The 15,645-nt window shown below is 40.7% G+C and overlaps 1 protein-coding gene across 1 annotated transcript in view; it reads right to left on the bottom strand.

The window, feature by feature from the left end:
- LOC108989989 (regulatory-associated protein of TOR 1-like) overlaps positions 1-15,645 on the bottom strand; it is a 29,248-nt gene that overhangs the window by 7,828 nt on the left and 5,775 nt on the right. The window contains exons 3-15 of the mRNA XM_018963789.2: positions 15,022-15,104; positions 14,786-14,944; positions 14,578-14,694; positions 14,310-14,458; positions 12,357-12,511; positions 12,104-12,248; positions 11,945-12,023; positions 11,677-11,778; positions 11,129-11,212; positions 10,931-11,041; positions 1,560-1,910; positions 1,267-1,453; positions 83-703 (exon numbers count right to left, since the gene is read on the bottom strand). Coding sequence (XP_018819334.1) covers positions 83-703; positions 1,267-1,453; positions 1,560-1,910; positions 10,931-11,041; positions 11,129-11,212; positions 11,677-11,778; positions 11,945-12,023; positions 12,104-12,248; positions 12,357-12,511; positions 14,310-14,458; positions 14,578-14,694; positions 14,786-14,944; positions 15,022-15,104 — 2,343 coding nt within the window. The remainder of the gene's footprint in view (positions 1-82; positions 704-1,266; positions 1,454-1,559; positions 1,911-10,930; positions 11,042-11,128; positions 11,213-11,676; positions 11,779-11,944; positions 12,024-12,103; positions 12,249-12,356; positions 12,512-14,309; positions 14,459-14,577; positions 14,695-14,785; positions 14,945-15,021; positions 15,105-15,645) is intronic.

Here is a 15,645-nt window from a genome sequence, read left to right as displayed (position 1 = left end):
ATACATTGGATTACTCCAATCAAAATAACTACCATTTCAAATATCAGTAAACAACACCAAATTGTTCACACCCAAAAATTACCTCCACTCATGTCAAACCACGAAGATGAACGAGCTAGTCCAGAAAGATTAGGACTTGGAGATGCTTTTGCCAGTTCACCAGGCCGAACATTGCCGCTGGTGGTCCTGAAAGGTTTTGCCACCACTTGTTCAATCCCAATAATGGACAGTACCCGCCGACCAAGACTTGCTACGCGCGGAGATGGATCCTTGGCTAATGTACACATAGCCAATACACATTGTGAATACATTGCATTGTCCAGAGGTTTTGACCTGGAATGGTTAACAACCCCATTGCTGACACCATCATTCAATATTCCAGAATCAGAATGTTGAGATGAATCATCAGACAAAGGAGAACCATGCATAATTCCAGAGTTAGCTAGAGGGCTGCTGGTGGAGACCCTTCCATCTCGAACCACTGATGGATTGTCATTGCCAACTCTTAAAACGGAACCAACTTGGGATGAAACAATGTTTCCATGCGATATGTACTGGTTTGGGTTACCATATCCACTGCCTGTACTTTTTATATGAGCCAAAGAAGGTATGGAATTCAGCAGAGAATTAGACTGGGGTTTCCAATATGCAGCAGCAATTGACTTGAGATGCTTGTTGTGGCCAAAGGCAAAGCGCCCAAGCGCTGCCAAGGAACGAGGAAGAACAGGCTTGGTTACTTTCAAAGTTGCTATTAACAGAAGTTATAATCCACAGCTATAACAATTACAACGAATAAGCAGCAGCATAAAACAAGCAACTAGGAATTCCCCAAACTGAAACAAATAATGGGTAAAAGAATAGATGAGTGGTGTACAAGCATTGCCAAATCTATGTTTGTGCTAGTTAAAGAAGAGGGGAAAGGTAAAGTTCCAAGATATTACTTGTCAAACGTGGCTTTTGATGGTTTACAAAATTATCAATCAAGAGTTTTGAACACAATGAATTTTCGACTAATTTGAACATCACAGTATAACAGTATTAATATTTTATACCGCCAAAAAAGAGACAATAGCTCCGCTTATCAATTTTTCACCGAATCCAACCTAGCATAATTGATTGTGCAAAAAGGGTTCCCTTTATAATCATTATAAGGTGTGTAAACTCTTACCACTTTCATCCAAAAATATCAAGTATATACTAGATGAAAACACATGCAGAAAACAATGGAATCAGATTAATATGGGAAATCGATGACCATTCACATACCCACGGCAACCTCAGCCCTGACCAGTGGACTTCCATCAGCAACAACACTTAAAAGGCTTCTAGTGATACTAATCTCAGCCCTGATCTTTTCATCATCATCACATTCTTCATCTCCTCCAACACCATCTCTAGAGTGGGCCCCCATGTCAAGCAGGGTACCAAGGGCAAAAACAGCACAAGCCCTGACCTGGAAAAAAAAAAGGATTATACACTGAATCATTACAAATTCAGTGAAGAAATTAAAAAAAAAAATCAATCAAAGAAAAAACAAGTGACAAAGCATGATGGCAAACCTCTGGTTGGGGCTCAGAGAGTAGGGTAGCAAATATCGCAGGGGCATCAGCCTGCAAGCCCATTATTTGGGCCTCTGTGAAATCCTCCCACAGCTTTCCCATACAGAGGCAAAGCCACTGAAGAAATAGGGGGTCAGTTGACTCATTTGGGGTTGAACCCTGAAGGTGCTTCAAGCAGACATGAATTAAATCAGCTTCAACACAGGCTTCCTGGCCCTTTCTGTGCCCATCAACAATTACAGCCAAAACGAATGCAGCCATTGCACGCTGCTCTGGATATGCTTCCATGCTATCAAGAAATCTAATGAAATATGTATGCCCCCCATCCTTTACTAGATCAACCTGACATGACTATCATCCCACAAGACATAAAAGAGTAATCAATATTTAATATATAAAGGATGCATGTTAAAAACCAGTTTCAGCACTAGTGGCAGAAAAAAAAATAAAAAAATAAAAATAAAGGAGGCAGGAATAAAGAACCAGTGGCACATGAAATTTCTTTCTGACTTGTGTGCCAAAACTTATGGGATATCATTTTAAACTTCTCCCATCTTTAAACGTGGTATACACGCATCCAAGAAAAAAAAAAAAAAAAAAACTTCTCTCCATACATCTCCCATCTGATACTCGTAAACCCTAGTACACCCATCCAGCCGTCACTCATTACCCACCGTTGATCAGAGAGTAGCACCACACCTCTGTCACATACGTGGCCGACGGACCCCGGCGTCCTGGCCGAGGGCCGCCCGGCGTCGGTCCTCTCCTGCAAATAGTTTCTTTTCGCAAGATCCAACCACACTTGCCGGCGAGGGCATCCTCCCACCTCCACAAACAAGGCCGACGGGCCCCGATGACCTCACTGAAGGCCATCTGGCGATGGTCATCCCGCACCTGATTTTTCCCTAGGTCTTTTTTTGCCGCCTTCCAAAGTGCTCCGGTGGCCGTGCTGCTGCCTCAAAGGGCTACAGTGAGTCGGCGACCAACAGCCACATCTTTCCATGGTCTCTGAAAGATGACGTTTGGTTGCTGACCAGGTTTTCTTTCTAGGTGTTGGGGCTGTTTTGGGCTCAGAATGATTTCTTCTATGAGGTTGATCATAGAATCTAAATCTTTTACACTCATAAAGGAGGGGAGCATGTTGGGTATTATTGAAAGGAGTCGAAGGGTGATTTCGAAATTGGTTCTGGGTTCAACAACAGTACAATGGCTGGCTAAGGCCATGACTGCGTGTACAAATGAGAAACAAGATTTTTACTCCACTGTCCGGGAAGGCAGACATACTTTCACAACACATCGCTGCTCAAATTCTTGAGGATGTTATATGGCAGTAGAGGAGTATGGTGGTGGTGGAAGGAGGAGGAATTTTATATTCATCCCCGAGGAGGAGGGCAGTGGCTGGAGAAGGATGGGGGAGGTACTGCATGATTTTTCCCACAGCAAGACCAATCATATGGAAGGACAAAGAGGTGCTGGAGGGGGGCCAATCCCTCCAACTCAAATGCAGGGGGGCTATAGAAAACATGTAGGTGGCGCAGAAGAGAGCTTGGAAGGGAAAGACCCAAGTACATTCTCGGTGTTGAGGCAATCCTATGCGACCGCTTTAAAGACGGGTCATGCCTCGGGGTTTCAGAATGAGGGGGGTTTGCAAATAACCACTCAAGACCCGCTTGTAGAGATGCACAATTCTTTATAGGAGATGGAAACCCAACTGGTCGAGTTGAAGGCAGCAATAACTTGCTTGTCTACGAAAATAGACTTAATTTCAGCTGGAGACAACAGAGTTGTAAGAAACAAGACGGGCCCGAACCCTTTAAACTCTAAAGGAAAACGGAAAATCGGATTCGGCCCTGTCCCCATAACCAGATAGAGGAGAATATGGCGGGTCAAAAGGAAATCTGAAATATTTGAAGCAGGGTCTACATCCAGTATCGGCGTTGAGACATCAGTAATGGAATGCCATTCGCCTCTTGTTACACCCTTGGTCCCTGAAAAAACTATGGCTCCCTCATCGGAGTTGAACAAAAATGGTGTACTGCCGAGGTCTAAAAGAGATGTAGAATCCGATACCACCCTAGAGGTGAAGGAACTTGTTGTCACCCTAGAATCTCCAATGGGCCTGAAATCATTGGAGAGAACCAATGGAGTTGCTGGAGAACCAATGAGTTTGGCGTTGGTGCCTTGTATAGAGGAATGTCCAGAGGCGGGAGTGCAGTTGGATGCTGTGTCTGGGGATAATGTTGCTCCCTTGGTCTCTCTTCCTCCAATAGCAGATTGGATTCTGTCTAAAGTTAGCGAGATTCAGCAGTTTGTGGGAATTTCACATGGATGATGTGAAGACCAATTTAAAGAAGTAATTACTGCTATTGAGGCAAGCCACGCGCTTGAAACCAAATCAAATTTCAAGAAAAACAGGGAGTTACAACGTCTTCATTGGGCAATCAACTACGACACTAAGAGTGGTAGCTCAACTAGAGGGAAATCCAAAGGGAAGGCATTGTGAAGTTTTAGTTCTAAAGGAGGAAATAAAAGGTTGGGGTTGGGTATTTGGATAGCATTTTAGTTCTACAGGAAACAAGGGGTTGGGGTTGGGGTTGGGGTCGGGCTTAGTGTATTTTGGATTGTTTTTCACTGATTTTTTGAGTCATTGGGTTCAATGGGCAAGTGTTTTCTTATATATATCAGTGTACTTGGTTATTCCTTTTTTATATATATAATATTTTTACTTATAAAAAAAAAAATGATATCATTTTTTTTTATAAGCAAACGAGTGTATTAAAAAGAATAGGCATAGTCCAAGTATACAAGATGGTATACAAGAGGTGTGACACCTATCTAGGAAGGAGAAATAGAAACATGAAAATCAAGGCCATTGAAATCAACAGCTTTAACCCATAAAAATAAGGTTCTAACAAATAGTAATCTAAGCTCTTCCAATGAGCGTTCATTGTCTTCAAATGTCCAGTCATTACCACAGAATACAGATAGGAACAATCTTCCACAGCTGTGATTTGTGGAATACTGCCTAGATTTGTCCAACTGTGATGCAGGGGGATCCGAGTCTGAATCCGAGACCGATGAGAGTCAGCTGACAGATGCAACATTAAAAGCACTACTAGACTACTTAGAGAAGGTAGACCAGCGCAAAGTAGGCGAGAAGAGATAAAGATTTGGACGAAGAGAAGCAAATTTGGGAGAGGAGACTTAAGTAGGCGGGAAGAGATAAAGACTTGGGCAAGGAGACTTACCTCTAGGTTGGGCGAGGAGACTTATCCCTAAATTAGACGACGAGACTTATCTCTTGGTTGGGCGAGAAGACTTATCTCTTGGTTGGGCGAGGAGAAGTGGCGGCATCCGTATTTTAACTATAACTTTGGCTACAGGTGTCAGAATCGCGCATATGACCCCAATCTGGAAAGCTCTCTTCGGCACAAACATCATGGTCACCATGCTTCATCCTGGTGGGCCCCTTGCGACCCCAAAATCAGTCATTTTTACCTCTAAAGCGTCAACTTTAGTCAACTTTTTCATTTTTGGTTATTTTTCTTTTATGGTAATGTTTATCTTTAGTAACGATTTTATTCTGGATTCTTAGGCTACATTTTAGTCATAGTTATCTTATTCCTTATTCTATGGTTTGGCCTTAATTACAATTTTGCCATTCTTCGTTACCTATTTAAGCCCGACTTGTGGGCTTCAGAAGGGGATGGATTTTTCTTATAGTAAAACCTTAATCTCAGAGTTTAACACTGTTTGCAATTTTCTTAGTCTTAATCTCTAACTTCTGTTGTTTAACTAGCAGTAAGAATAATCTTCTATTTTGATCCGACATCAAACTGGCTAGAAGCTCAACCACAATGGCAGGCATAACCCAGGCCAGCTCTAATCATCTCAATACATCTTCCCATAACACTCCAACAACCTCACAATATAGAAGGTGATCCACAATCTCCCCACTTTTTTTACACATACAGCACCAATCCACTATAATCACCTTGCGTTTCCATACATTATCCATTGTCGAAATCTTACCCAGAGAAGCGATCCAAGCAAAGAATGTCGCTTTGGGGGGTCCCTTGTTTCTCTAGATCTTTCTCCATGGAAAGCGATTGCTATGTAACTGTGTAAGTGACTTATAGAAATAGCAAACTGAGAATATACCTTTTTCCTACAGGTACCCACCACAACGTATCAGATCCTTGGGGGATTGGTTTCATGGAGTACAAGAGTCTAAAGAGATCCTCAAAGCTATCAATTTCCCAATCTTGGGCCACTCTGGTAAAGCTCACATTCCATTGGACTGGATCACCAACTATCCCCATGAGATCAACCATTGAAGCTTCCTTCTCACATGCAATCCTAAAAGCTAAAGGGAAAGAATCCTTGAGTGCATTATCTCCACACCATAAGTCGTACTAGAATTTAATTCTAGAGCCATCTCCCAGCACAAGTCTAGTGTGACCAGCAAAAACCTCCCATTTCTAATATGCTTCCAAACTCACACTCCACGTCCCTTGTACCTCCCTAGTGCACTACCTTCCCCACAAGCCTCTAGACTTGGGATCAATCACCAATTTCCAAAGAGCTTCTAGTTCCATATTGTATTGCTACAACTATTTTCCAAGAAGGGTCCGATTGAAAACCCTCAAGTTTCTAATGCCCAGCCCACCAGATTATATTGAGGAACACACATTTTCCCACTTTACTAGATGAAATTTGAATTCACCGCCTAATCCACTCCAAAGGAAATACCGATGAAGTTTCTCAATACGGGTTGCCACACTAGCTGGAATCGGGAATAAAGATAAAAAATAAATTCGTAGATTTGACAAAGTGCTTTTGATTAAGGTAACCCTTCCGTCTTTCGATAAGTACAATATTTTCTAACCTACCAATCTACGTTCAATCTTCTCAATTATTGTATTCCAGATAGATGTAGCCCTTCATGCAACCCCAAAGGAAATCGGAGGTAACACATAGGAAGAGAAGAAACTTTACATCCAAGAGAGCCAGCCAACCGCCAAATGTTGCGAGCGTTACCAACTGTAACCAATTCTAACTTGGCTAAATTCACTTTCAAGCCGTATATGGCTTCAAAACATAGTAGGAGTGCCCTTTATGCCCGAATCTGGTTTATCTGCCTCACAAAAAATTAGAATATCATCTGCGAACAACAAATGGGAAATGTTAAGAGTACCCCTATTAATGTCACCAACAGAAAAACTAGCCACAAAACCATTGTTAACGAAGGCAAAAATCATTCTCCTAAGTGCCTCCATGACCATGATGAAAAGGAGTGGAGATAGAGGATCCCCTTGTCTTAGATCCCGAGAGTTGTTAAAAAATCCATATGGACTGCCATTTACCAGAACTGAGAATTTCATCGTGGATATGCACCACCGAATCCACGAGCATCATCTCTCTCCAAAACCAAACCTCTCCATCACGTAAAGTAATAAATTCCAATTGACGTGATCATAGGCCTTCTCCATATCCAACTTGCATAAGATACCCGAATTTCCAGACTTTAATCTACTATCAATACATTCATTAGCAATGAGAACAGAGTCCAAAATTTGTCTACCCCTTACAAATGTGTTTTGGAGTTTCGTAATGATCTTGTACACGCCATTCAAAAGACTAATGGGACGATACTGCTTCACCTCTGATGCACCAATCTTCTTGCGAATAAAAGCAATAAAAGTGGCATTGAGGCTTTTGACAAATTTTCCAACCGACAAAAATTCCTAGAACACCTTCATTAGGTCCTTCACCACATCCCAACATGACTGAAAGAATCCCATAGAAAAGCCATCTAGACTAGGTGCTTTGTCTTTAACCATCCTTCTCACCACACCATGAACCTCTGTCTCCTCAAAAGGCCTCTCCAACAAAGAGACATGCTGCTGCTCAATAGACTCAAATGCTAGTCCATCAAGCTTTGGCCTCCACACCTATTTTGTAAGCAAATGTTCGAAACAACCAATAATATGCTTTTTAATCACAGGGGACTCCGTACATACCGCACCATCTATATTCAGCCTCTCAATAGTATTAGTTCTCCTATGAGAGTTGGTCACTCTATGGTAACCCACTCTAGTTTTGAAATTAACTCTGTCTTGCGAGAGACTTCATCCAAAGAGAGAATCCGACCCTCTTGTATCCTCTCTACCTTCTGTAGCTCTTCCAAAATAGCCTTCTTACGGTCGCCTATATCACCAAATGATTGAGCATTCAAAAGCTTAAAGTCTTTTTTCAAATCCTTCAGTTTGCCCACAAGGATGAAACTAGGAGTGCCCTAGAATTGATATGAGGACCACCATTGTCTGACCCTATCCACAAAACCATCAGTTTTAAGCAACATATTCTCGAATTTAAAATACCACATCCCTCCTTGAATGCCTACACAATCCAGCAAGATAGGAAAATGATCTGAAGAGAGGCAAGGAAGCCTCTTCTAACATAGCTCCGAATAATGAGTTTCACACTCCGAGGATACTAGGAATCTGTCCTTTCTACACCACGTTTGGATGTTAGACCAAGTGTATGCTCCGCTCAAGAGAAGAATATCCACCAATCCCAAATCGAAAATACACTCCGAGAACTCCATCATTGATGGCCGCAACCTACCTTCTCCTGTGCATTCGCTTGGGAAGCATGTCATTAAAGTCGCCACCTATGCACCATGGTAGGTCCCACCATTTATATACTCCAGCTAACTCATCCCATAGAAGTCTTCTCTCACTGTCTAAGTTCAACCCATAGATACCAACAAAAGCCAACACAAAGTTGTCTTCCAAACTCTTAAAAGGAACATGCCACTATATATTCCCCTATGTACTCCTCCATTTTCTCCACCACCCTTCTATTCTGCATAACTAATACTCCTCCTGAAGCCCCAACAGATGCAAGATAAGCCCAATCCACATATGGACAGCTCCATAAGCCTCGAACTAAACTTCTTGGAATCACTTCCAACTTGGTTTCTTGCAGGCACACAATGTCCGCCTTCCACTCACGCAACAAATGTTTTATCTGAAGGTGATTATTATCCCCATTAAGCCCTTGGACATTCCAAAATACAATCTTTGGCTTCATAAAGAAAGTGTTGGCCCTTTCCCTTTTGATCGTTCTCTACTTGAGTTGCCCTCACAGTTTATAGACCATGTTACTTTCTTTAGATCTCTCTACTTCTTGGAGCCCGATTTCTCGGGCTTAACATGACCCACTTCAATGACAGTAAGCAAGCCAATGAATTGTTCCTCGAAACCCTCGCATTCAATCCCCAAACAATGTTGGATTTCCTTCACCTTGTGCAAGATCCAATCAAAAACAGTGTTGACATTGTAACAGGCAATTTAGGGGCATTGGTTCCCCAACTCAATCGATCTCATCTCTAGTAGCCCATTCCAAATCCATTTGCACCCCCATTTCATCCTCAACTATCAAAGACCTACTTTTCCACTCAGAGCAACCCTGTGTAGAGATTATCAGCCCATTGGGAGGACCATCTTCACTTACAGCTTCTGTAAACAGAACTCGAGCCGCGTAAACCTGTTGTACAACCTTTGCCAGAGCGGATACCACCTGGGAATCAATAGAATCCTCTTCCCTGCTACTCATCGGCACCATCAATCTGTGATGTGCTGAAGACCCAGCACACGGCGGTGAGAACATGGCACCATTGTCGTCGACGTCACCATATGGGGTCCCGTCAAGAGTTCCTCGGCTGGTCGCGAGTCAATCGGAGCCTTTACGTGGGAGGTTGACAAACTCCCTCTAGTGGAAGGCCCAAAGTCGCCACCCTCTCGGACTCTCCACATTGGCTGGGCCCCGAGCTTTTCCTTTCCTCTAGTCTACTTCACGGGTTGAGGCCCATGGGAGCAGCCCGTTAGAAACTGCCCCACTCTTAGCTGCCCACGTTCTAAGTCCTTGTTGAATTCAAGCCCAAGCCTAGGCCCATGTAAATACCTTGTCTCCAAGTCCCAGCCCATGCAAGGCTCCTGCCTCCTCAACACACCTTTTTGATTATCAAGGGTGCTAGGACCACTTGATTCAACGTACCATATTAAGGACTCCACTTTCTCCTACAGTTGTGCTTGCACATCCAATAGTGAACTGTGCACGCCATCCTCTACCAACCTGACAGCGAGCCAACCCCCACCACCCTCCCACTGACCACTTGATGTACCAACGATATGAGGGGCCTTGCCAGGGACACCTCTCTGAGCTGCCTTAATTCCATTTTCTCCACCCCTGTTCCACTCACGGGACTAAACTGGCATCATCGGTTGTATCAAAGCCTCCCTGTATAAGCGGTGTTGTGGTTGGCTCGCCTCCACCAACGGCCTCTGTGATGCCTCTCCACAATTACGACTCAAGTTTCTACTTTCATTTTCAAACTCCCCCAAGGCCTCTGCCATCCTCCTTGATCCTCTACCCTCAGTATCCTCTGGTATGAAAATAAAGCTACATCAGCTGCCACCCCCGTATTCTACTAGCACCATGTAGCGACCGCGGGCATTTGAACATCTCTGTGCAATGAAACTCCTATTGTCATCCCTTGTCGTGGTGTAAAAATCCTTCTTTTTGCCCTTCAGGCAATCCTCCATAATTTTGGCAAACCATTACACCATGGACAGCCCCAACCTCATCTCCTTCACCACCTTCCAGCTCCTTTCAGTTATAAGCATGAATCTTCCATCCTTTGACAATGTAAAGAATTTTGATTCTATCGCTACGTGTTTTGGGAACCCCATAATCATCCAAATCTCACCAAATGGATTCTGGTTATGACAAAGTATGGTATTTAATAACTGAACTGGGACGGGAGCCACGAAATTGGGAACACTTTCTTTCTCCTAGGGTTTCAAACCACGAGCCCTATTCCAAAATGAATCAACACGAATTTCCCTAGAACACAATGCGTCCCAAGAAATGCCAGCCATAAAAGCGTATCAAAGTATCTCTCAGTCCCTCAAATTTCTAGGGTTTGGTTTGTATCCCTCTCTATGGCGTATAGATTTCGGTTTGGTTAGGTCATGTTCGTGGAGGGTTGGGGGACTATGCGACCTTTTCGAGTAGTGGGATGGGCATGAAGAAGAGGAAGAAGACAATGACGAGAGGGCTTTATTATAGGATATCATACAGATAGTTGCTAGGCTCCTGTAGAAAAAACTAATTAGAGAAAATTCCTCAAGAGACGAGGTTGAATAAACCAATTTTTCACCTTGCTAAATTGTGGTGGAGGCCTACCAAAGTGTCAAAATTCCACCATAACTAATTCCATTTGAATAAATAGCAACTTGATTTTCTGACAAAAAAAAAAAACCTGAAATCTACGGAAACACTATGGTGTAGATTTAGCATACCTTATCAAGAGCAAGAATCTTTGTCCATATGAATACAAGAATTTGCCGAACCTCTGGTGTTATTGTTTGCAATAGCTTCAAGACATATGGGAAGATTCCAACAAACAGAGCCTGCAAAAATAGAGAAGAAACTCATTGAGCCAATCGCTACAATAAAAGAGGAAAGAGGGAAGCAAAACTAAAGCTACCAGTAACTACCAGATCTACTGCCCAGGGTCCCATATCAAGGAATCTTCCAAGAAGAACCAGTGCCCGAAATCGATGACTTTGGCTACGTAAAACCTGAAACCAAGATGGTTTATGGACTTGTTATTATAAGCAAAGACGATTGGGAACATCGAGACTGATCCATTGAAGAACAAAAAATCCATTCCACCAGCAGCCAGAACTTTAAAAGTTGTCAGTCAAAGCAATTTACATCAATCATAACATTATGGCTATACCAGAAGGCTTTACTGTGTTATCATCTCCATTTCAAGAAATTGAAACCGAGACTAACCAAACTCAAGTCATTTCCTTGTTAGTTCTTGAATTAGCACTTGTAAAACAATTTTCTAAAACAATTCTTAATACAACCATACTGTATTACTGATAGGACTAACAACTCAAGAAATAGGACTCAGCAGGCAATTTGGGTAAAAAAAAATTGCAAGCATCCCTACATCCCAGAAAATTTATACACCATTATACAGGAAGGATGGCCGAATGATGGCCCCCAATACTGAAGAGCAAGTAATGTGCTGCACCTGAAGAACAATGGGCAACTGCTCTGGCGGTTTCTTATGTTCAGATCCATGGTCAAGCCATACCTCAAAAGCTGTCAACTGCTCAGTGAAAAATGGACTAGCCTGAAACAACATAAACATGTGCTACTCAGAGGACAAAAGCAAAAAGAGCATGATAAGAGTATACAAAAGCATCATTCTTCGTAATTCCCTTGATAAGCTAAATTCTAAAATCATGCAAGCCCAGAGTGAAATAAAAACAAGTACAATAAAACCCAAAAGAACATACTACGAACTCTGCATTAGGGTCCTCAATCAGTGATGGAAGCTGAGCAAGGCAAATCTCAGAAGCCATGTCCCACGCATCCCTGCATTGTAAAAAAGTGACAGTAATAATTAAATTTTATAAACACCTAACCGAAAAAATATACATGCATCTCCTGCATACCACATATGATGTTGATGGGTTGGTGGCAACATTGGTTGAGAGATGGGGGAACAATTAGCAGAACGCATAATTCGCTCCGCAAGTAAAAAGTTTCGAAATAAACTGGCAACTAACAAATCTTGTCTGAACAGTCTCTGAAAAAGATCTGCAGCGCAAAACTAAGTAATGGGTAATTGTACCACTAACAAGAAGCATAAATGAACAGCTCATGGCCATGCTATGAAGCATTAAATCAGTGAAGTTAAAAATTTACCATGAGGAAGAACATTCCATGCAATTGTGTCAGTCACAGCGGTAAAAATCCAGTTCAATTCACCCAGAAGTGTTTTCCGATCATTCTGGCGGCCAGGAATTTTATCTATGAGGGAATCATCAAGGGACTCGTGAAGCAAGGAACGTTTGCAGAACCTATGATAAAGTATGCCGATTGATAAGTCCAATTAACACATGGATAATTAACCACTCAATAACTTAAGTTCAATTTTCTTCAATTCCCATATTGCAACAACAAAAGGTAAAATAAAAAATCAGCGATGGCCCAAAGAATACATGGAAAACTTGTAGGATTAAATAAAAAATCAGAACACATACCTCCACAAGAGATAATGAAGGTCAGTGAGCATGCATTGATGCATATATCACTTACAAACGGTTTTAAAAATGCAGCACAGACAGCTGCACAATTAATCCAATTAAATAACTACTAAATGGCAGAACAAACAACAACAAAATAGGTCATTAGCTGATGCTCACAAACCAAGCCAGTAACTGAATCTGAAGCAATACGGCCTACTCCAATATAATGCAAGTGGATTATGTTCGTGCACACAAAGTTACAATTCAAATGTTCAAACATCTGACAAGAAGCAACCCAGTGACACTGGTAAAATAGGGGTGCATCTGTTTATAGGCACCAGGATAGAGTTACTTCCCTATTACATAATTGGACAAGTCCTAATAAAGGGATGCAAAAAGGGTGCCTTGATCATTTTTTTTCTTTTTTTCTTTTTTTATTGATAAGTAAAAAGAGGTGCCTTGATCATTCATCCCAACAAAAAGGGAAAAAGACTGTTCTCCACGTATCTACTACTAGCATCAGTAGTTTATCATTAATTTTTTATAGGTATTAGTAATTTATATTGTTAAAAAACATTTTTTTTATAAGTGTATTGTTAAAAAACATAACCACCTTAAAGTGAAAAGCACGCACAAAAAATCAGCATCAAGCCTCGTAATTATCAAGGGAAAGGAACCCTATACCCATGATGACACAAAAGTAGATGAAAACAGCAGAAGGAGCTGCAAGCCAACTCTTGATCAAATACAAAGATTTCTTTTTCAATTCTCTAATCTTTCGGACAGCTTTTATAGACTTTAATGGGCTTAATTTCAATGACTTTCTTGTATCTTTTTCTCTCTCTACACAAGTGTCTCTTGCATAAATTCTCTGTACTGGGATTGTGCGTTCTGTGCGTTTTAATGAAGTTTCAACCACTTACTAAAAAACCTTTAAATGACTACAAAGACCACAACCAGGCTCCATTAATCAAGTAACTGGAGAAGATAAAATGGAGAGCTGTTAAAAGAGTACAGCATATTATACCCAGGATCAAATAAGTTCTTTTTTAAAAAAAAAAAAAAAAATTCTTGATAAGAGGGTCATCATGATATATTGGTCCACAAGCCTCTCCCTTAGTCACAACTCCAATTAGATCGAAATTATGAACTTTCAATTTTTCTAAATGTACATTATATAACATGGCTTACTAAAATTAATATTCTCCAATATACTCACCTAAATTTAATGCTCAACGACACGTAGAGAAATTTCAATAAATTTTGTATCAGAAAGAAAATATAAGCTCACAATTTAACTTTCTTGCGGATGAGAAAGAAATCATAGACTAATAAACACTACTTCAATACTTACTCCATAAATATTAGGGTGTTCCACAATTATTGTTCATACTAAAAAGTGACAAGATAACTTATGCTTTTTCTCTCATGATACCTCCACGATGATTGTTCATACTAAAAAAATTACTACAAATAGAACGACTAAAAACAGAATTTTGATTTAGCAGGAAAATAATATTTTAAATTCAGGATTCAGAAGACAATATTATCTACAATGAAACATCCTGAAAAGAGATAAAAGTTTCAGCTAGTAGTCAAACTGAACAACAAACAGGGAGATATATTTCACCATCGTAATGCCATCTTTATAGGAGTAGTGAGGCAAGCAGTAAACACATCAGCAGGAAATTCAGCACTCTGTGGAAGAGTCTCGTGTGCTTCACAGGCCGCAAGCAGAATGCAATCCCTCGAGGATCCAGAAGCACCCCAGTCATTAAGCTATCAAGAAACAATCCAATATTTACCTTAACAGTCAGGATAACATTAATACCTGCCCCTAAATTAAAGCTACCCAATTACCATGTCAAATGACTTGTAGCAAAGACACTGTTTGGTACCTCAGTGAAGGCATTGATAATCATCCCAGCAGCAGAGCAGTCAAAAACATATATCGATGGAGTCTTCAACCAGGAATCAAGGTCACTGATTGGCAAGGGGATATACTGTGTATAACTCTGCAACAACATAAGTTAGAACATGCTGACAAGCTATTTAATAGTGACAATAAAACATCACAAAAAAGAAGGTTGGAAAGCAGTAACGGACCCTATTAAAGAGCCAAATTTCACCATTAGCCGTAGGTTTCGGCACACCATGTCCATTATAATGGAACAGAACTCTCTCTGACTTGGCATATTTACGACATGTATTACAAAGTTTCTTCACTTCCTCCATGGTAGGATCAAGTTGATACTTATAGCGAGCCTGCTAATTTTTAATATATTAAAAATGAACCTGATACCGTAACATGTCACACGAATACATGATAAAAATGTTCTGACCTTTGGTTGCCACCTTTCATACTGACTACTCAAGGTTTTTCCAATTGTCTCGAGTGCTTTTTGAGGTATCATAGAAAAAGGATCTGCATAGATGCAAGAATATTAGAAAACAAGAAAGACCTATTTTTAGTCCCTATTCAATTTCAGTTTAAATTTCAGTTTAAATTTCAGTGACTTTCTACCATTCTGGTCTATTTGGTCATTCGGGCCAAAATTTGCATTCTTGTCCAGAATGTGTTCAATGGAAATTTTATGATTTTCTTGAATTGTGATGACAATTCTGTAATTTTGCTTCAGTGGCATTTTCAGGCTTATTGAATGCTGCTCACAGTTTTGTAATTTCAATTCAAGCACTTTTCATGTCATTTTACTTTTCCAATTATTTCTTTTTCTCAGCTCTCAATTATACTAATTTAGCACCATAGTTTCTTCCTTTAAAGTGCAAGATGAAATTTTTTTCTTAATTTTTATTATCTTCCTTGTGTTTTTTTCTTAATTTTTATTATCTTTCTTGTTATTCTGATGTTAACTAGTGTGTTCCAAATTATTGCTTTTTTCTTCATTTTCGTGAAAAAGAAACAATATAACATGCTAGAACACATGTACCAGAAAGGGGAAAAGAAA

The sequence above is a fragment of the Juglans regia genome, chromosome 4 (assembly GCF_001411555.2).
Source record: "Juglans regia cultivar Chandler chromosome 4, Walnut 2.0, whole genome shotgun sequence".
Classification (NCBI taxonomy): Eukaryota; Viridiplantae; Streptophyta; class Magnoliopsida; order Fagales; family Juglandaceae; genus Juglans; species Juglans regia.
Note: the sequence above shows the minus strand (reverse complement) of the source record. Positions and strands in the feature narration are given on the sequence as shown.